We start from the raw sequence: 23,614 nt of genomic DNA on the forward strand, positions 1-23,614 counted from the left end.
TCCCAGGATTTAGCGTTCTAGTGGCTGTCCTAAGATATTATTAGCGGTCATCGTACGTGAGTGAATCAGTGAACATACCTACAAGAGTGTAATAGCTTTCAAGAGTGCGAATAATGTGATAAGATCAAGAATTTTACAATTTAAATTTGAATGAATGGTGAGTTAGGGAGGGTAGCAGTCAGCTGATCAGGCTGCTGGCTGCAGTGTTGACACAAAATATCCAAACAGTTAATTGGGTTAACGGTGTGATCTGAAATATTAACAAATACATATGTTAGTTGGTTATAACAGCAGTGTAGTGATAAGGTCATAAAAGAGTGATTAAGTAAATACTGAAAGTAAGAAAAAATTAGTCAATCCCCATCTGTTGGTGTTGTGAATGTAGCTAACATCATCAGACTTGTTATTCCATAATACTGTACTAAAGAAAAAAGAGGGAATACCAAGTCTTAAAAGAAAATAAGAACTTGAATGCATGATAAAGTTCCTGAAGGAGTTACAAAATTGAAGGAGTTGATAGCAGCCGACCGGCAGGAACCTCCATTGTTGTGCAGACGACATCACTTGCCTATTTGTGGTTAATTTTGGTTAGTGTCTAAAGTCTCGGTGTCTCGCCCTGCTGGTTGTATGCTATACCATCACTCTCTCCCTATTTCAATACCAGGAGATAGATAGTGGTAACCCTGATAATGTTTAGTAAATTATCTAAATATCTCCAGGTAAACTCCAGAAGAGTTGTGTAGCCTAGTGAACCCCCCCACCCCTGACAGCGACAAGCTAGTAAACAAGTACGCACATACAAACACACGTGTGCACCCGTAATTATTATTATAATAAACATTAGTATATATTAATAAGGAATTGAGTGAGAAAAAATAATCCTATAATCTTCAAAAAGTAAAGTAGCCTAGTGTGCGAAGATCTGGGCCGGGAGAGTACCGGTGAAACAACAACAATAACAAATAGTGTTAACGTGACCCCCCCCCCCTCTTTTTCAAAGAACGACAAGCTAGTAAACGCGCACACACACAAACACAAGTGTACACACAAACACAAGTGTACACAATTAATATTATATAGTATATATTAGTGTATATTAATAAGGAATTGATTGTGAAATTTTTTTTATAATCTTCAAAAGAGTAGCGTAGCCTAGTGTGCGCACGCACACCCACACACACCCACACACACCCACACACACCCACACACACACACACACACACACACACACACACACACACACACACACACACACACACACACACACACACCCACACACATCCACACACACCCACACACATCCACACACCCACACACACCCACACACACCCACACACACACCCACACACCCACCCACACACCCACCCACACACCCACACACACCCACACACACCCACACACCCACCCACATCCACACACATCCACACACATCCACACCCCCCACACCACCCCACCCCCCCCCCCCCCCCCCCACACCCCCACACCCCACCCACACACACACAACACACACAACAAACACACACACACACACACACACACACACACACACACACACACACACACACACACACATTGCCAGACTCATACACTCCCCCCTCCCCCACCGACATCTCACTCCTTCACCTGATCCCTCCCCTCCCCACCTCTCATTCCTTACCCCTCTCCCTCTCCCACTCACCCACTTGCTTCACTCTCCTTCCCACTCCCCCTTCCCACTACTCTCCCACATAGCCACAGTTCCTCCTCTACCTCCCCCCCCCCACACTCTGACATACACAATACTAACCTAACATACAGAATTACATAGGTTTCCCACTCTGAGGCAATCAGGATAAAACAAAAATGGGTTGCCAGAGAGCAACAAGAAAAACCAAGAGACAGGAGGAGGAAACTGCAAAGGAAGATTGGGCAGCAGAGCTCACAAAAAGGGAACATGAATGGGAAAAGAAACTAGAAGAACTTAGCATGAGAATGGAAGAGAGGATAGACATGGAAAGCAGGAAGTGGGAGGTGCAAGTCAAAGCAGCAGAGGCCATGATACAGAGTTTAGAAGAGGTTTATATACGGTTTATAAGCTGCTTCTCCGCTGATATGCCGTATTCTATTCAAGATTGATGGACTGAACACATCGACTCAAGGTTGAGGGACTGATTACCTCATTCTCCTCCTGTTCTTCAAGTTTCTCCTACGTTTGGACTGATGAAGCCACTGTGTGGCGAAACGTTTCCTCAATAAAGATACCCAAGAGTTGCACATGTGTCTAATTTATCAACATCATTTGAAACTGGGCAACTCCCCGAGGTATGGAAGATGGCAAATATAGTCCCAATTTTTAAAAAGGGAGACAGACATGAGGCACTAAACTACAGACCTGTATCACTAACGTGTATAGTATGCAAGGTCATGGAGAAGATCATCAGGAGGAGAGTGGTGGAGCACCTGGAAAGAAACAAGTGTATAATTAACAACCAGCATGGTTTCAGGGAGGGAAAATCCTGTGTCACAAACCTATTAGAGTTTTATGACAAGGTGACAGAAGTAAGACAAGAGAGAGAGGGGTGGATCGACTGCATTTTTTTGGACTGCAAGAAGGCCTTCGACACAGTTCCTCACAAGAGGTTACTGCAAAAGTTAGAGGATCAGGCACTGCAATGGATAAGAGAATACCTTACAGGGAGGCAACAACGAGTCATGGTACGTGACGAGGTGTCAAAGTGGGCGCCTGTGACGAGGTGTCAAAGTGGGCGCCTGTGACAAGCGGGGTTTCACAGGGGTCAGTCCTAGGACCTGTGCTGTTCTTGGTATACGTGAATGACATAACGGAAGGGATAGACTCAGAAGTGTTTGCGGACGATGTGAAGTTAATGAGAAGAATCAAATCGGATGAGGATCAGGCAGGACTACAAAGAGACCTGGACAGGCTACAAGCCTGGTCCAGCAACTGGTTCCTTGAGTTTAACCCTGCCAAATGCGAAGTCATGAAGATTGGGGAAGGGCAAAGAAGACCGCAGACACAATATAGTTTAGATGGCCAAAGTCTGCAAACCTCACTCAAGGAAAAAGATCTGGGGGTGAGTATAACACCGAGCATATCTCCTGAGGCGCATATCAATCAGATAACTGCTGCAGCATACGGGCGCCTGGCAAACCTACGGATAGCGTTCCGATACCTCGGTAAGTAGTCGTTCAAGACTCTGTATGCCATTTACGTCAGGCCCATACTGGAGTATGCAGCACCAGTTTGGAATCCACACCTAGTCAAGCACGTCAAGAAATTAGAGAAAGTGCAAAGGTTTGCAACAAGACTAGTCCCAGAGCTACGGGGATTGTCCTACGAAGAAAAGTTGAGGGAAATCGGCCTGACGACACTGGAGGCCAGGAGGGTCAGGGGAGACATGATAACGACATATAAAATACTGCGCGGAATAGACGAGGTGGACAAAGACGGGATGTTCCAGAGATGGGACACAGGCACGAGAGGTCACAATTGGAAGTTGAAGACTCAGATGAATCAAAGGGATGTTAGGAAGTATTTCTTCAGTCATAGAGTAGTCAGGCCGTGGAATAGCCTAGAAAGTGAAGTAGTGGAGGCGGGAACCATACATAGTTTTAAGGCGAGGTATGATAAAGCTCATGGAGCAGGGAGAGAGAGGACCTAGTAGCAATCAGTGAAGAGGCGGGGCCAGGAGCTATGAATCGACCCCTGCAACCACAAATAGGTGAGTTCACTCACACACACACACACACACACACAAACACACACTCATATACAACAGGCCTAGTGTCGAATCGACATGTGCCTAGGACAAAATGGTAACTAACACACACACACACACACACACACACACAGTATAGGCTAAGTGGACAAAAGCTACAGACCTCACTCAGGGAGAAAGACCTCGGGGTGACCATAACACCGAGCACGTCACCGGAGGCACACATCAACGAAATAACTGCTGCAGCATACGGGCGCCTGGCAAACCTGAGAATAGCGTTCCGATACCTTAATAAGGAATCGTTTAAGACACTGTACACTGTGTATGTTAGGCCCATACTGGAGTATGCAGCACCAGTCTGGAACCCACACCTGGTCAAGCACGTCAGGAAGTTAGAGAAAGTACAAAGGTTTGCAACAAGCCTAGTCCCAGAGCTCAAGGAAATGTCGTACGAGGAAAGGTTGAGGGAAATCGGACTGACGACACTGGAGGACAGAAGGGTCGGGGGAGACATGATAACGACATACAAGATACTGCGGGGAATAGACAAGGTGGACAGAGACAGGATGTTCCAGAGAGGGGACACAGAAACAAGGGGTCAAAACTGGAAGCTGAAGACTCAGACGAGTCACAGGGATGTTAGGAAGTACTTCTTCAGTCATAGAGTCGTCAGGAAGTGGAATAGCCTAGCAAGTGAAGTAGTGGAGGCAGGAACCATACATAGTTTTAAGAAGAGGTATGACAAAGCTCAGGAAGCAGAGAGGGAGAGGACCTAGTAGCGATCAGTGAAGAGGCGGGGCCAGGAGCTGAGTCTCGACCCCTGCAACCACAATTAGGTGAATTAGGTGAGTGTACACACACACACACACACACACACACACACACACACACACACACACACACACACACACACACACACACACACACACACACACACACACTTCCTATAAAAAACAAAAGAGAAATTTTGCGTTAACGAAGTTTGTTGACGGTGAGTGTGAATGACGTCAGGTTCTTCCTGGGTTCACTCCCCACCCACCTGATTCTAGAACCGCCCACCAAACTCCCACCCACCTATCGCCAAACTTCCAGGAAGAGATGCAGGAATACAAAGGAAAGAGACGTAAGGGTAGAGGAGACTGTGCACGGGGTAGAGGAGATATAAGGGTACAGGGGGAGGAGATGTGAGGTTATGTACCCTGCTGGTGCAAGGGGTGAGCGCCCTGTGACTGGGGAAGCCCCACTGAGCCAGGGTCACCCATACCCAACACCAGGGTAGGAGACCTTGCTACCCGTTGGCAGGTCAAGGGTCTTTCTGACCCCTCCTCACCCTGACTGAAGACAATGTCATTCTTCACTGTGCTCTACTGAGGCTCATGCTGCCACCTGCTTTGTAACTGTGTGTATGTCAGTTATCTGCCATCTGTTTTATGAATGTACGAAGTTTCTCTTGTATAAGGTGTGTGTGTGTGTGTGTGTGTGTGTGTGTGTGTGTGTGTGTGTGTGTGTGTGTGTGTGTGTGTGTGTGTGCGTGCGTGTGAAGAGGCTCGATAAAAATCAAAAGTTTGCAACAAAGTTAGGACTATATCTGAGAGGGACGTATTACGAGGAGAAGCCGAAGGAATTAAAGCTGACGACCCTGAGGAAGAAAAGGACAAGGTGAGACATGATTACAATATACAAAATCCTAAAGAGGCATAACCAGGGCAGATAGAGCAGGCTGTTTGAAGTAAGGGTTCAAGATCATGGAAGTACAGATGGAAACTAGCAACACTGATGAGACATGCAAAGAAGCATTTCTCTAGTCTTAGGATGAACGAAAAGTGGAATGACTTGGATGAGGCACTGGTGGAGATAATTCAGTTCACAGCTTCAAGAGTAGATATAATAAGGCCCGAGAGGACCGAAATTAATTATGCTCAACAAGGTGATCTAGGCGACGGGGCTAGGAGCTGAGTATCGACCCCCGCAAGCACAAGTCGGTGAGTACACACATACACACAGTCATGTGGGCATTGGAATGAATGAGACATTCTTTGATCAAAATGCTGTTCCTCGTTTTATCTGTCCTGAAGTCACTGATAACTGAAACATTCGAGTATGTAATGTGGAAAGTCGTGCCTGTTCCTCTTCACAGTGTTCACGTGTGGAATAGACAGGTTTAGGACGTTCTTTTGTGGCATCTGCATTTATCTGCCACACGTGATGTTATCCCAACCTGACTTGGACCGTGTCACATAATCTAGTGAATGTTTGTTCCGCCCATACACATAGTTTTCCTATCTGAACTTATCATAATGTTTGAGGCTGGTACTTCCAGGACTTTGAGTGTCTGTGACATTTTGCCAGTCGGAGCCAGTATCCTTAAACAAGATGATTTTAGAGTTATCCGTCATAGCGTAGCCTCCGTCCTGCTGCACGCATCTCCAACTTTGAGAGAGCAATCATGATATCTTAGTCTTGTATTGGAAAATATCCAGAAGGGAGAGACGTGTGAGAGAAGAGGAAGGGGTCAGCTTGGGAGGAGGGAGGGAAGGCGTACGTGTGCAGGTCAGTGACCCACAGTGCTGGCGCCATTGGTCATAACTTATACAAAAGCGACATCGCTCTACCTCCCTGACTCTCCTTGTCTCTCCATGCTGCCCCTTTCTCTTTCCTCCCCTATTCCTTGCCCTTTCCCCAGGTACTATCTGCTCCCCTCTTGCCCCTTCTACAGACCCATCCTTGCTGTCTTACTGCTCCTGTTACCCGTTTCTTCCATCTACACACTGCCAAATTGTATGAGTGCATATTAGGTTTTTATTTAATTATGGGATGAATCTAAATTAATAGGACATTCCGAGTGTAATTTGAACCCATTAGAATAAATTTCTATTAGAATAAACTGCTTGTTGAAAATTACAACTTATTTTGTATAGCCACATAATGAGTTTTCCTACTGCTGGTATAACCTTAAACATAACCACTTATCCCAATTCCACAGCTCCTACCTGGGAACCCCTGGCAGCTCTCACACAGGAAACTGAGATAGCAGATGCAAAATTCTTAGGATGAAGTGACGAGGAAAGAAAGAGACGAGAGAGGGGAGGAGCGATACTGCTAATCTGAAACCAGTGGTGTTTTAAGAAACAGAAGGATAATAACTAAGGAGCCAACGGTAGTAGTTGCATTGACCTACAATCCACCACCAAACAGCAGGAGATTAAGACAGAAATATGAAAAAAACAAAACAATAGTTAACACCAAAACACAAATAGCAAGAAGAGCACACATCACTAAATGGGAAATTTCGACCACAAGTAAATGGACTGAGAGAAAACTGCTTCTCAATAAACGCAGACGACGTAAGTGCGCATTACTTCAATACGAAAAAAAAAAAAAATTCATTCGGAAGACGCGTAACATCAAGAAATCGCTACCCATAATTACTGGCAGAAACCACTCAGAGAGCTGGAAGGTGGTAGTTAGCAATAATAACAATATTTGGCTCCAAAAAACTTGACGAATTGGCTTCTAGGGAGGTGAGCACCACAGTGAGCCGCCGCTTCCTGGCCCAAGTCAGCCTAACTGGATGTGACACCACAATGCACTTAATGGCTGACCACCAGCAGCTCCAAGCTGACAGAAAGAAAATAAAATAGGTTTGTAAATTTAGTTTGTTAGGTTAAAGAGCTATTGATTACACATATCGAAAAATATGTACAGCTAATGTGAAATGTCGAAATATTCAGTAATATATATTTTTATGCACTATTTCTGTGATATTTTAAAATATATGAACTATTTAAATATATAAAAAAATGTTCTAAAACGTTAGCATATTTTTCCAATTTTTTTAATTAAGACCACAGTTCATCTGAACACTAAAATATAGAATAAATCTTAAAGAACATTTAAATTAATCTATGTGTATAACGTCAGCAAGATAGACAACGTCTCGGTGTATACATTGTAGGAAATGTACGTAAGGTAGGAAAAAAAGTGGAACAGGAAGAAGGGTGAATAAAAGGATGGTGTAAGAAAGGACGAAAGGAAAATGATCTAAGAAATGATGAAGGAAAAGTGGGAGAAGGATAAAAGGAGAACAGTGGCTAAAAGCTGAGGAGGAAGTAGTTTCAGAAAAACGGAGTTTGTCTTTCGTTACTAAACGTGATAGCGGAGACACTAAGAGACTCGTGTGGTGCTCTGTGAATTACTTGCAGACAGAAAGCCACAGAGATAAAGTACAGGAGATGTGACCATAAAAGACTAACTTACTCTGCTGGAGAAGGAGATCTAAGGGACGAGAGGAAGAAAGGTTAAAATGTGCATTAAACATATCCTAGATAGAAACTGTAGAACTTTCTAGTATTTAAGATGTACATGAGTGGTATATAATACCTACAAGGTGAAGAAGTACTCACATGTGCAACATCTGGGTATCCTTATTTTTAGACATTTCGCCATCAAATGGCTTTATCAATACACTACAAGGACAGAATGTGAAGGACAGAATGTGAAGAGCACCGTAGTCTTCAGGACTACGGTGCTCTGCACATTATGTCTTTGTATTGTATTGGATGGCGAAATGAATACAAATAAAGATTCCTAGATGTTGCATATGTGTCTAATTCTTCACTATTTAAGACGTTCAGTGAAAAGTTCACTAGAGTATAAAGTACAGAAATATTAGCATGGCTCGACTACAACCTCTTTTTCCAAAGGGTTAGAAGCATTATCTGGCGGAGCCGATGCAATTATACTTGGTAATGGGAACCGGTATAACATTGCCCCGGCTCGCTTGTCTGTGATCCACGGAGAAAGCTGATCTCTTGGTTAAGCCTGCAGGAACATGTAAGGAGAGCCAAGGATCTTACATACGAGGAACTCTGAGAGAGGATTTTCCCAGCAAGATGAGAACACAGGGAATATTGTGTGCAGGACACGTGGAACGTGCATACTCAACTACCCAGCCTAGCTAGGATGGTAAATACTTTCTACATGAAGATTCTGTAGAAAAAAATAGGGTATTGTGTACACCTTAACAACACAAGATGTTTTACTCAGTAGCTTAACTAAGATGGGAGATCTTCAGTTATTATATGATGTTGCAGTCGTTAATAAAGATGGTGACTGTTTATATGTGAGTTGGTTGATGGTCGAGTTTTCCCGCCTCCACACCACCTACCTAACACGTTTTGAGCGCCCATTAACGAAATGTATTGGCAAGGGAGTCATACTCATTGTATACTCTCAGTAATAATTCTACTGTATACTTTACCAGGTATACCAGGTATACAGTTTACTAGGGATACTGTAGTTTTTCTTATTTCCTTTCCATTACAATTACATGAAGAAACTATGAGTGCTCCGCCAATCCTTCGGTACCTTTCCATCTTTCATGTTTATGTTAGAGTAAGTAACATTAAAGCAACATTTATGAAGGGATTTAGGGAAACCAGTTAGCTGGACTTGAGTCCTGGAGGTGGGAAGTACAATGCCTGCGCTCTGAAGGAGGGTTGGAGATATGTTTCAATTTTTTATCGGCACGCCTCTGACAAAACGGTGATGAAGTGAGTGATAATAATTGTTTTTTTTCTTTTTCGTGTCACCCTGCCTCGGTGGGAAACGGCCGATGTGTTAAAAAAGAAAAAAGAAAAAACACTCTAAACCCACTGCTTCAGGCACTGTCATTCTACCCACTGCTTCAGGCACTGTCATTCTACCCACTGCTTCAGGCACTGTCATTCTACTCACTGTTTCAGGCACTGTCATTCCAGTCACTGCTTCAGGCACTGTCATTCCAGTCACTGCTTCAGGCACTATCATTCTACCCACTGCTTCAGGTACTGTCATTCCACTCACTGCTTCAGGTACTGTCATTCCACTCACTGCTTCAGGTACTGTCATTCCACTCACTGCTTCAGGTACTGTCATTCCACTCACTGCTTCAGGTACTGTCATTCCACTCACTGCTTCAGGTACTGTCATTCCACTCACTGCTTCAGGTACTGTCATTCCACTCACTGCTTCAGGTACTGTCATTCCACTCACTGCTTCAGGTACTGTCATTCCACTCACTGCTTCAGGTACTGTCATTCCACTCACTGCTTCAGGTACTGTCATTCCACTCACTGCTTCAGGTACTGTCATTCCACTCACTGCTTCATGTACTGTCATTCCACTCACTGCTTCAGGTACTGTCATTCCACTCACTGCTTCAGGTACTGTCATTCCACTCACTGCTTCAGGTACTGTCATTCCACTCACTGCTTCAGGTACTGTCATTCCACTCACTGCTTTAGGTACTGTCATTCCACTCACTGCTTCAGGTACTGTCATTCCACTCACTGCTTTAGGTACTGTCATTCCACTCACTGCTTTAGGTACTGTCATTCCACTCACTGCTTCAGGTACTGTCATTCCACTCACTGCTTCAGGTACTGTCATTCCACTCACTGCTTCAGGTACTGTCATTCCACTCACTGCTTCAGGTACTGTCATTCCACTCACTGCTTCAGGTACTGTCATTCCACTCACTGCTTCAGGTACTGTCATTCCACTCACTGCTTCAGGTACTGTCATTCCACTCACTGCTTCAGGTACTGTCATTCCACTCACTGCTTCAGGTACTGTCATTCCACTCACTGCTTCAGGTACTGTCATTCCACTCACTGCTTCAGGTACTGTCATTCCACTCACTGCTTCAGGTACTGTCATTCCACTCACTGCTTCAGGTACTGTCATTCCACTCACTGCTTCAGGTACTGTCATTCCACTCACTGCTTCAGGTACTGTCATTCCACTCACTGCTTCAGGTACTGTCATTCCACTCACTGCTTTAGGTACTGTCCCCACATTCATATATGCTCTCTCTTATTCCTACTATATATTATTCCTCCATGAACACGGCATGATATTACCGCCACCCTCTCAATATTAACATATAACAACTCTTCCAAATATTCTCTCCATCTTTGCAGCATCTCTACCTTCCCATCTAACATCTCCCCTCTCTCAGTTGTAGCTATTTGCCTTCCAGACTTTCTCAACTTATTAATCTCTCTCTTGAAGACTGTTTCTTATTGTCAACAAATTTTGCTGATAATCACCCATTCTCTTACTGGTTCATCTTGTTCACTCCTTCAACACTCGGTTAACCTCTCTCTTTCACTCTCCATAAACTCTACCTTCCTTATATTATTTTTACATTGTAATAACTTCTTATATCTTTTCTCTCTTGTCGTATTGTCTATATCTTCATTTCCACCAGTTATTCCTCTTCCCTCCCAGTCTCATAGGATTTCACACTAATTAACGTCCCCTGGATATTTTTGTGCTGGTAAGGAAATTAGGATTGATTGTCATCTTGGAACTGAGGAACTGATTCACCTTCTTAATGACCGGTGACACTTGATACCGCCCATTGCTGGCGCTGCCACAAGTATGTGTCTGGTGCTGCCACAAGTGTGTGTCTGGCGCTGCCACAAGTATGTGTCTGGCGCTGCCACAAGTGTGTGTCTGGCGCTGCCACAAGTGTGTGTCTGGTGCTGCCACAAGTGTGTGTCTGGTGCTACCACAAGTGTGTGTCTGGTGCTATCACAAGTGTGTGTCTGGCGCTACCGCAAGTGTGTGTCTGGCGCTATCACAAATGTGTGTGGCGCAGCTACAAGTGTGTGTCTGGTGCTATCACAAGTGTGTGTCTGGCGTCTGGCGGTACCGCAAGTGTGTGTCTGGCGCTATCACAAATGTGTGTCTGGCGCTGCTACAAGTGTGTGTCTGGTGCTATCACAAGTGTGTGTCTGGCGGTACCGCAAGTGTGTGTCTGGCGCTATCACAAGTGTGAGTCTGGCGCTACCACAAGTGTGTCTGGCGCTATCACAAGTGTGAGTCTGGCGCTATCACAAGTGTGAGTCTGGCGCTGCCACAAGTGTGTCTGGCGCTATCACAAGTGTGAGTCTGGCGCTACAAGAGCGTGTGTGTGTATGTGCGTGTGTGTGTGTGTGTGTGTGTGTGTGTGTGGCGCTAAGAAAGGAGTGGCGCTACCACAAGTGTCTGGCGCTATCACAAGTGTGAGTCTGGCGCTACCGCAAGTGTGTGTCTGGCGCTACCACAAGTGTCTGGCGCTATCACAAGTGTGAGTCTGGCGCTACCGCAAGTGTGTGTCTGGCGTTACCACAAGTGTGTGTCTGGCGCTACCACAAGTGTGTCTGGCGCTATCACAAGTGTGTGCCTGGCGCTATCACATGTGTTCCTGGCGCTGCCACAAGTGTGTGTGTCTGGTGCTATCGCAAGTGTGTGTCTGGCGCTATCACAAGTGTGTGTCTGGCCCTGTCACAAGTATGAGTCTGGCGCTACCACAAGTGTGTCTGGCGCTGTCACAAGTGTGACTGGCGCTACGACAGGTGTGTGTGTGTGGCGCTAACAGAGGAGTAGCGCTATCACAAGTGTGCCTGATTCTTCAGTAAGAAAATGGGGGATGTGTTTTAAGATTTTTTACCTACCTGTTAGGTGTGTGGAAGAGCAGAGACGCAATAATGGTAAAGTAACACATGGATAAGTTTCTAAGAGTCGATACATAGCTCCTGGCCCCTCCGATGTAAGAATGAGTATAGTCTTGCACTTACTTCATAGTTACTAGTCTAGCCTTGCAATTGCTTGCAAACCGGCTTTAATGATTCTGGCCTCGAGTGACCTGTCAAACCAACTCTTGAAACTGTGTATGATGTTTGCTTCCATTGCTCCTTCGTCATATCCATGCAACTTACTGAACTGTCACTAAGAAGACTATTTTCTTTGGTCCTTGTGGCAAAATATCTCCTGTAAATAGATTAAACCATGTTTACACACAGTCTTTTGCCAGAGAGATCTTTGAGATGGGCAGATAAATGGTGTGAGTCATGCTTACACACACACACACACACACACACACACACCCACACACACACACACACACACACACACACACACACACACACACACACGCATGCAATTAACTCAAGCGATGCCCAGAAGAACTACAATCACAAGATCCCTGACCACTGGTATCGCCTCGCCTTGATAACATCTGGGAATTTCCAGCTTCAGGGAGCAAATTTTGTTCTAAGTTCTTTGATGTGATTTTCATGCTGAAGCAGAATACAGCTTTCAGAGCTCAGAACCTCGGTTTCAGTGCTGACGCGGGATACAGTTAAGAACCACAGGTGCTGGAACCACTGGTTCAATAGTTCAGGTGGGTCACAGGGGGTGACAGACAAGAAGTGTTGTAAAACAAGGCAGTGCAGCAGAAGTCTTCATTTTAAACGCCTTTTCACCCAAGACTGAACTCTGTCACATCTTGATATAAATTCAGTCCTGGGCGAAACGTCTAAAATGAAGACTTGTTCTATCTAATGTGTCCTGACACCCTGGACACAGTTACCACAGCTGTGAGACACAGGCTCAACACAGCAGTGTGGCCGGCTAGTGAGGTCAACTCGACTATGTTACAGCTTGTTAAAGCCAGAGGCACTTTCACTCACTATGAGCGAAACGTTGGAAAATAAACGTTTTCTCTGCTAAAAGTGTCTTTCAAATTATCACTTTTATCAACCTGCATTTGAAAAAATCCGTGACCTTTACATTTATTTTTATCACAAGAAATAACAGGAAGCTAATAAGATAATAAAAAATATGATTTATAAATTAAAATACGAGATCCCGGACTTTTACTGTTTATAATTAGGTTAATAGTCAGATATTATAAGCATTCTAGTGGAAATAAATCACTTAATTGTTTTTGTTTGAGTTTACCCTAGTTAAGTTACACACGTTATTATGTGAGACAATTTGTGATCGTCTAAAGTTTTGTAATTGTATATAAAAACAGGCGCTGTATAATCCTCCGGGTTTAGCGCTTCCCCTTGATTATAATAATAGTAATAATAATGTATCTAAAAAACTTATTATATGACAGTATTGTCTAGTAGGACATTCCTCCTCGTTGTACTGGAGGTTGTCACGATATCATTTAGTTAATTCCCTCTTTGATATCTCAGTTATCAGTTTCGGAATGACGCATGTGCAAAACACCTCTGTCATTTGTTGGTGAAACATTTCGATCCTGGGACTTTGATCAATCCTGTAATGGTCCCAGGACCGAAACGTGTTTTAATAAATAATTTGTTTTACACATGCGTCAACTCCTCAACTTGGCGTCACATACCTGGTTTTTACGATGTCAGTTTCGTCTTATCTCCTTTCTTCCTCTCTCCCTCATTCCTCTCTTCCTTTCCCCCGTCTTCCCTCCAGATTCCACACTTCTCGCTCCATCTTCTTCACCCATTTTCTCCGTCCCTGCTGCCTCTCCAGTTCTCCTGGATGAAAATTTCAACCTCACGAGGACGCACAATTATCAAGCCATTATTCCGCTTGATGACTATGTACCAGCTGATCCCTTACTCTGCCTTTTCCTGGCATTAGAGATAGAGGCAGTGAGAGTGAGTGAGGAGTGGGCGTGTGTGTACCGCATCTTACTATCATTACCAGGTATACACTTCAGGACAGAACGAATAGCTTTCAGAATCCGATTTCAGTCGGTTTTCAAGTTGTGGAGACGTATACTTAGTGTTGTTGCTCTGGAAGTGTGTTTTGTGTACACTTAATTTTAGAGTGGGAGAGGACACGTGTATTCCACAAAATGGGAAGAGTTTTCTGGTTTTGGGATGACATTATTGGTACTAAACCTCTTGTGTCCTGTTATACCTACTCTTGAAACTATGTAAGAAGTTTAGCCTCGACAAGTACTACATCATTCTGCTTTCTTACTACCCTGACATGAAAGATATTCTAAGATCCGTTTTGACTGTTCTTCTTACTTCAAATAGTATAGCTCTGTCTTATTCGTTGAATCCACTGAGTATCTTTAACGTCGTAATAATATCTCCCTGATCTTTTTCTTCTATGGTATTATAATAAGATCATTTTTCGTTAGTTTTTACTCTTAGTTTAAACTCACTAACTCAGTGACCGGCTTATTAAAAAATAAACCCAACTTATGTTTTTGTTAAGTAATTGAGCAAAACAATCCAGTTAAGGTCTAGTTAGTGTCTATTCCATTCGGGTTTAGCAGTTGAGTTGTAAGGTAACGTTTACAATGTGCCAAGCTTGTAGTCGTCCTCATACACAACTAATATTTTAGCTCTGGTGAGCAATACACATTTTGTGAAGAACTCCTTAACTCTTATATTTGAGTATTATCAGCATTAGACAATGTATTGTGACTTAAGTGAAAAATTGAGTCTGACTTGCCTATTCTTTTTTGTTTTGTTTCGGTTGCTAGACAACGATGTTACTTAATTTATTATTTCTATAAATTTGACAATAGAACTGTTAGGTAAGTGTAAGGAAGAGTTCAAAGATGTGACACTGAAACTAATACATGCCTTACTTACTTTCAAGAATGTGTGGGTCGTCACGTGAGGTCTACTGCACACCTTCTTTTATATATTTAACTCTTCTTTTATTTCTATAAGTGAACATATATATATATATATATATATATATATATATATATATATATATATATATAGATATATATATATAGATAGATATAGACCCCACATCCGCACACATACATACACGTATACTCTGTTGATAATTTAATTCCTTGTTCTACTAATTAATCTTTGCATAAGAGAACTGACGATTTACTTAATAAATTTGCTATTAGCTGCGAGAACGCTATTAGTCTTCTGACCTACTGAAATTTCTTGTGTTCCAGGACCCCGCTGTTGGTTGTGTTCTCACTCACGATATAGTGTTCTCACTACATCTCTGCCCTGTACTATTACATCTCTGCCCTGTACTATTACATCTCTGCCCTGTACTATTACATCTCTGCCCTGTACTACTACATCTCTGCCCTGTACTATTACATCTCTGCCCTGTACTATTACATCTCTGCCCTGTACTATTACATCTCTGCCCTGTACTACTACATCTCTGCCCTGTACTACTACATCTCTGCGCTATACTACTACATCTCTGCCCTGTACTACTACATCTCTGCCCTATACTACTACATCTCTGCCCTGTACTACTACATCTCTGCCCTGTACTACTACATCTCTGCCCTATACTACTACATCTCTGCCCTGTACTACTACATCTCTGCCCTATACTACTACATCTCTGCCCTGTACTACTACATCTCTGCCCTGTACTACTACATCTCTGCCCTATACTACTACATCTCTGCCCTGTACTACTACATCTCTGCCCTGTACTACTACATCTCTGCCCTGTACTACTACATCTCTGCCCTGTACTACTACATCTCTGCCCTGTACTACTACATCTCTGCCCTGTACTACTACATCTCTGCGCTATACTACTACATCTCTGCCCTGTACTACTACATCTCTGCCCTGTACTACTACATCTCTGCGCTATACTACTACATCTCTGCCCTGTACTACTACATCTCTGCCCTGTACTACTACATCTCTGCCCTGTACTACTACATCTCTGCCCTGTACTACTACATCTCTGCCCTGTACTACTACATCTCTGCCCTGTACTACTACATCTCTGCCCTGTACTACTACATCTCTGCCCTGTACTACTACATCTCTGCCCTGTACTACTACATCTCTGCCCTGTACTACTACATCTCTGCGCTATACTACTACATCTCTGCCCTGTACTACTACATCTCTGCCCTGTACTACTACATCTCTGCCCTGTACTACTACATCTCTGCCCTGTACTACTACATCTCTGCCCTGTACTACTACATCTCTGCCCTGTACTACTACATCTCTGCCCTGTACTACTACATCTCTGCCCTGTACTACTACATCTCTGCCCTGTACTACTACATCTCTGCGCTATACTACTACATCTCTGCGCTATACTACTACATCTCTGCCCTATACTACTACATCTCTGCCCTGTACTACTACATCTCTGCCCTGTACTACTACATCTCTGCGCTATACTACTACATCTCTGCCCTATACTACTACATCTCTGCGCTATACTACTACATCTCTGCCCTGTACTACTACATCTCTGCGCTATACTACTACATCTCTGCCCTGTACTACTACATCTCTGCGCTATACTACTACATCTCTGCGCTATACTACTACATCTCTGCCCTGTACTACTACATCTCTGCCCTGTACTACTACATCTCTGCGCTATACTACTACATCTCTGCCCTGTACTACTACATCTCTGCGCTATACTACTACATCTCTGCCCTGTACTACTACATCTCTGCGCTATACTACTACATCTCTGCCCTGTACTACTACATCTCTGCGCTATACTACTACATCTCTGCCCTGTACTACTACATCTCTGCGCTATACTACTACATCTCTGCCCTGTACTACTACATCTCTGCGCTATACTACTACATCTCTGCCCTGTACTACTACATCTCTGCCCTGTACTACTACATCTCTGCCCTATACTACTACATCTCTGCCCTGTACTACTACATCTCTGCCCTGTACTACTACATCTCTGCCCTGTACTACTACATCTCTGCGCTATACTACTACATCTCTGCCCTGTACTACTACATCTCTGCCCTGTACTACTACATCTCTGCCCTGTACTACTACATCTCTGCGCTATACTACTACATCTCTGCCCTGTACTACTACATCTCTGCGCTATACTACTACATCTCTGCCCTGTACTACTACATCTCTGCCCTGTACTACTACATCTCTGCCCTGTACTACTACATCTCTGCCCTGTACTACTACATCTCTGCCCTGTACTACTACATCTCTGCCCTGTACTATTACATCTCTGCCCTGTACTACTACATCTCTGCCCTGTACTACTACATCTCTGCCCTGTACTACTACATCTCTGCGCTATACTACTACATCTCTGCGCTATACTACTACATCTCTGCCCTGTACTACTACATCTCTGCGCTATACTACTACATCTCTGCCCTGTACTACTACATCTCTGCGCTATACTACTACATCTCTGCCCTGTACTACTACATCTCTGCGCTATACTACTACATCTCTGCGCTATACTACTACATCTCTGCCCTGTACTACTACATCTCTGCGCTATACTACTACATCTCTGCCCTGTACTACTACATCTCTGCGCTATACTACTACATCTCTGCCCTGTACTACTACATCTCTGCGCTATACTACTACATCTCTGCGCTATACTACTACATCTCTGCCCTGTACTACTACATCTCTGCGCTATACTACTACATCTCTGCCCTGTACTACTACATCTCTGCGCTATACTACTACATCTCTGCCCTGTACTACTACATCTCTGCGCTATACTACTACATCTCTGCCCTGTACTACTACATCTCTGCGCTATACTACTACATCTCTGCCCTGTACTACTACATCTCTGCCCTGTACTACTACATCTCTGCCCTGTACTACTACATCTCTGCCCTGTACTACTACATCTCTGCCCTGTACTACTACATCTCTGCGCTATACTACTACATCTCTGCCCTGTACTACTACATCTCTGCCCTGTACTACTACATCTCTGCGCTATACTACTACATCTCTGCCCTGTACTACTACATCTCTGCCCTGTACTACTACATCTCTGCCCTGTACTACTACATCTCTGCCCTATACTACTACATCTCTGCGCTATACTACTACATCTCTGCCCTGTACTACTACATCTCTGCGCTATACTACTACATCTCTGCCCTGTACTACTACATCTCTGCGCTATACTACTACATCTCTGCCCTGTACTACTACATCTCTGAGCTATACTACTACATCTCTGCCCTGTACTACTACATCTCTGCGCTATACTACTACATCTCTGCCCTGTACTACTACATCTCTGCGCTATACTACTACATCTCTGCCCTGTACTACTACATCTCTGCGCTATACTACTACATCTCTGCCCTGTACTACTACATCTCTGCCCTGTACTACTACATCTCTGCGCTATACTACTACATCTCTGCCCTATACTACTACATCTCTGCCCTATACTACTACATCTCTGCCCTGTACTACTACATCTCTGCCCTGTACTACTACATCTCTGCGCTATACTACTACATCTCTGCCCTGTACTACTACATCTCTGCCCTATACTACTACATCTCTGCCCTATACTACTACATCTCTGCCCTGTACTACTACATCTCTGCCCTGTACTACTACATCTCTGCGCTATACTACTACATCTCTGCCCTGTACTACTACATCTCTGCGCTATACTACTACATCTCTGCCCTGTACTACTACATCTCTGCCCTGTACTACTACATCTCTGCGCTATACTACTACATCTCTGCCCTATACTACTACATCTCTGCCCTATACTACTACATCTCTGCCCTGTACTACTACATCTCTGCCCTGTACTACTACATCTCTGCGCTATACTACTACATCTCTGCCCTGTACTACTACATCTCTGCCCTATACTACTACATCTCTGCCCTATACTACTACATCTCTGCCCTGTACTACTACATCTCTGCCCTGTACTACTACATCTCTGCGCTATACTACTACATCTCTGCCCTGTACTACTACATCTCTGCGCTATACTACTACATCTCTGCCCTGTACTACTACATCTCTGCCCTGTACTACTACATCTCTGCCCTGTACTACTACATCTCTGCCCTATACTACTACATCTCTGCCCTGTACTACTACATCTCTGCGCTATACTACTACATCTCTGCCCTGTACTACTACATCTCTGCCCTATACTACTACATCTCTGCCCTGTACTACTACATCTCTGCCCTGTACTACTACATCTCTGCCCTGTACTACTACATCTCTGCCCTGTACTACTACATCTCTGCCCTGTACTACTACATCTCTGCGCTATACTACTACATCTCTGCCCTGTACTACTACATCTCTGCCCTATACTACTACATCTCTGCCCTGTACTACTACATCTCTGCCCTGTACTACTACATCTCTGCCCTGTACTACTACATCTCTGCCCTGTACTACTACATCTCTGCGCTATACTACTACATCTCTGCCCTGTACTACTACATCTCTGCGCTATACTACTACATCTCTGCCCTGTACTACTACATCTCTGCCCTATACTACTACATCTCTGCCCTATACTACTACATCTCTGCCCTGTACTACTACATCTCTGCCCTGTACTACTACATCTCTGCCCTATACTACTACATCTCTGCCCTGTACTACTACATCTCTGCGCTATACTACTACATCTCTGCCCTGTACTACTACATCTCTGCCCTGTACTACTACATCTCTGCCCTATACTACTACATCTCTGCCCTGTACTACTACATCTCTGCCCTATACTACTACATCTCTGCCCTATACTACTACATCTCTGCCCTGTACTACTACATCTCTGCCCTGTACTACTACATCTCTGCCCTATACTACTACATCTCTGCCCTGTACTACTACATCTCTGCGCTATACTACTACATCTCTGCCCTGTACTACTACATCTCTGCCCTGTACTACTACATCTCTGCCCTATACTACTACATCTCTGCCCTGTACTACTACATCTCTGCCCTGTACTACTACATCTCTGCCCTATACTACTACATCTCTGCCCTGTACTACTACATCTCTGCGCTATACTACTATATCTCTGCCCTGTACTACTACATCTCTGCGCTATACTACTATATCTCTGCCCTGTACTACTACATCTCTGCCCTGTACTACTACATCTCTGCGCTATACTACTATATCTCTGCCCTGTACTACTACATCTCTGCGCTATACTACTATATCTCTGCCCTGTACTACTACATCTCTGCGCTATACTACTATATCTCTGCCCTGTACTACTACATCTCTGCGCTATACTACTATATCTCTGCCCTGTACTACTACATCTCTGCCCTATACTACTACATCTCTGCCCTGTACTACTACATCTCTGCGCTATACTACTACATCTCTGCCCTATACTACTACATCTCTGCCCTGTACTACTACATCTCTGCCCTGTACTACTACATCTCTGCCCTATACTACTACATCTCTGCCCTGTACTACTACATCTCTGCGCTATACTACTACATCTCTGCCCTGTACTACTACATCTCTGCGCTATACTACTACATCTCTGCCCTGTACTACTACATCTCTGCGCTATACTACTACATCTCTGCCCTGTACTACTACATCTCTGCGCTATACTACTACATCTCTGCCCTGTACTACTACATCTCTGCCCTGTACTACTACATCTCTGCCCTGTACTACTACATCTCTGCCCTGTACTACTACATCTCTGCGCTATACTACTACATCTCTGCCCTGTACTACTACATCTCTGCGCTATACTACTACATCTCTGCCCTGTACTACTACATCTCTGCCCTGTACTACTACATCTCTGCCCTGTACTACTACATCTCTGCCCTATACTACTACATCTCTGCCCTGTACTACTACATCTCTGCGCTATACTACTACATCTCTGCCCTGTACTACTACATCTCTGCCCTATACTACTACATCTCTGCCCTGTACTACTACATCTCTGCCCTGTACTACTACATCTCTGCCCTGTACTACTACATCTCTGCCCTGTACTACTACATCTCTGCCCTGTACTACTACATCTCTGCCCTGTACTACTACATCTCTGCGCTATACTACTACATCTCTGCCCTGTACTACTACATCTCTGCCCTATACTACTACATCTCTGCCCTGTACTACTACATCTCTGCCCTGTACTACTACATCTCTGCGCTATACTACTACATCTCTGCCCTGTACTACTACATCTCTGCGCTATACTACTACATCTCTGCGCTATACTACTACATCTCTGCCCTGTACTACTACATCTCTGCCCTGTACTACTACATCTCTGCGCTATACTACTACATCTCTGCCCTGTACTACTACATCTCTGCCCTGTACTACTACATCTCTGCGCTATACTACTACATCTCTGCCCTGTACTACTACATCTCTGCCCTGTACTACTACATCTCTGCGCTATACTACTACATCTCTGCCCTGTACTACTACATCTCTGCCCTGTACTACTACATCTCTGCGCTATACTACTACATCTCTGCGCTATACTACTACATCTCTGCCCTGTACTACTACATCTCTGCCCTGTACTACTACATCTCTGCGCTATACTACTACATCTCTGCGCTATACTACTACATCTCTGCCCTGTACTACTACATCTCTGCCCTGTACTACTACATCTCTGCGCTATACTACTACATCTCTGCGCTATACTACTACATCTCTGCCCTGTACTACTACATCTCTGCCCTGTACTACTACATCTCTGCGCTATACTACTACATCTCTGCCCTGTACTACTACATCTCTGCGCTATACTACTACATCTCTGCCCTGTACTACTACATCTCTGCCCTATACTACTACATCTCTGCCCTGTACTACTACATCTCTGCCCTGTACTACTACATCTCTGCCCTGTACTACTACATCTCTGCCCTGTACTACTACATCTCTGCGCTATACTACTACATCTCTGCCCTGTACTACTACATCTCTGCGCTATACTACTACATCTCTGCCCTGTACTACTACATCTCTGCCCTATACTACTACATCTCTGCCCTATACTACTACATCTCTGCCCTGTACTACTACATCTCTGCCCTGTACTACTACATCTCTGCCCTATACTACTACATCTCTGCCCTGTACTACTACATCTCTGCGCTATACTACTACATCTCTGCCCTGTACTACTACATCTCTGCCCTGTACTACTACATCTCTGCCCTATACTACTACATCTCTGCCCTGTACTACTACATCTCTGCCCTATACTACTACATCTCTGCCCTATACTACTACATCTCTGCCCTGTACTACTACATCTCTGCCCTGTACTACTACATCTCTGCCCTATACTACTACATCTCTGCCCTGTACTACTACATCTCTGCCCTATACTACTACATCTCTGCCCTGTACTACTACATCTCTGCCCTGTACTACTACATCTCTGCCCTATACTACTACATCTCTGCCCTATACTACTACATCTCTGCCCTGTACTACTACATCTCTGCCCTATACTACTACATCTCTGCCCTGTACTACTACATCTCTGCCCTATACTACTACATCTCTGCCCTGTACTACTACATCTCTGCCCTGTACTACTACATCTCTGCCCTGTACTACTACATCTCTGCCCTGTACTACTACATCTCTGCCCTGTACTACTACATCTCTGCCCTGTACTACTACATCTCTGCCCTGTACTACTACATCTCTGCGCTATACTACTACATCTCTGCCCTGTACTACTACATCTCTGCCCTGTACTACTACATCTCTGCCCTGTACTACTACATCTCTGCGCTATACTACTACATCTCTGCGCTATACTACTACATCTCTGCCCTATACTACTACATCTCTGCCCTGTACTACTACATCTCTGCGCTATACTACTACATCTCTGCGCTATACTACTACATCTCTGCCCTGTACTACTACATCTCTGCGCTATACTACTACATCTCTGCGCTATACTACTACATCTCTGCGCTATACTACTACATCTCTGCGCTATACTACTACATCTCTGCCCTGTTCTACTACATCTCTGCGCTATACTACTACATCTCTGCGCTATACTACTACATCTCTGCCCTGTACTACTACATCTCTGCGCTATACTACTACATCTCTGCCCTGTACTACTACATCTCTGCCCTATACTACTACATCTCTGCCCTGTACTACTACATCTCTGCCCTATACTACTACATCTCTGCCCTATACTACTACATCTCTGCCCTGTACTACTACATCTCTGCCCTGTACTACTACATCTCTGCCCTGTACTACTACATCTCTGCCCTGTACTACTACATCTCTGCCCTGTACTACTACATC

The 23,614-nt window shown here is 44.2% G+C and overlaps 1 protein-coding gene across 3 annotated transcripts in view; it reads left to right on the forward strand.

Moving 5' to 3' along the window:
* LOC138854186 (uncharacterized) overlaps positions 1 to 23,614 on the forward strand; it is a 581,412-nt gene that overhangs the window by 517,039 nt on the left and 40,759 nt on the right. Inside the window, exon 4 of one of the 3 annotated variants that reach the window (XM_070095871.1) lies at positions 6,700 to 7,491. The exons of 1 other annotated variant lie outside the window; for it this stretch is intronic. In XM_070095871.1, coding sequence (XP_069951972.1) covers positions 6,700 to 6,742 — 43 coding nt within the window. In that variant the 3' untranslated portion in view covers positions 6,743 to 7,491. Of the gene's footprint in view, positions 1 to 6,699; positions 7,495 to 23,614 lie in introns of those variants that run through there. One more of the 3 variants, XM_070095872.1, reaches the window with a different exon arrangement.

This window comes from Cherax quadricarinatus, chromosome 51 (assembly GCF_038502225.1).
Source record: "Cherax quadricarinatus isolate ZL_2023a chromosome 51, ASM3850222v1, whole genome shotgun sequence".
Taxonomy (NCBI): domain Eukaryota; kingdom Metazoa; phylum Arthropoda; class Malacostraca; order Decapoda; family Parastacidae; genus Cherax; species Cherax quadricarinatus.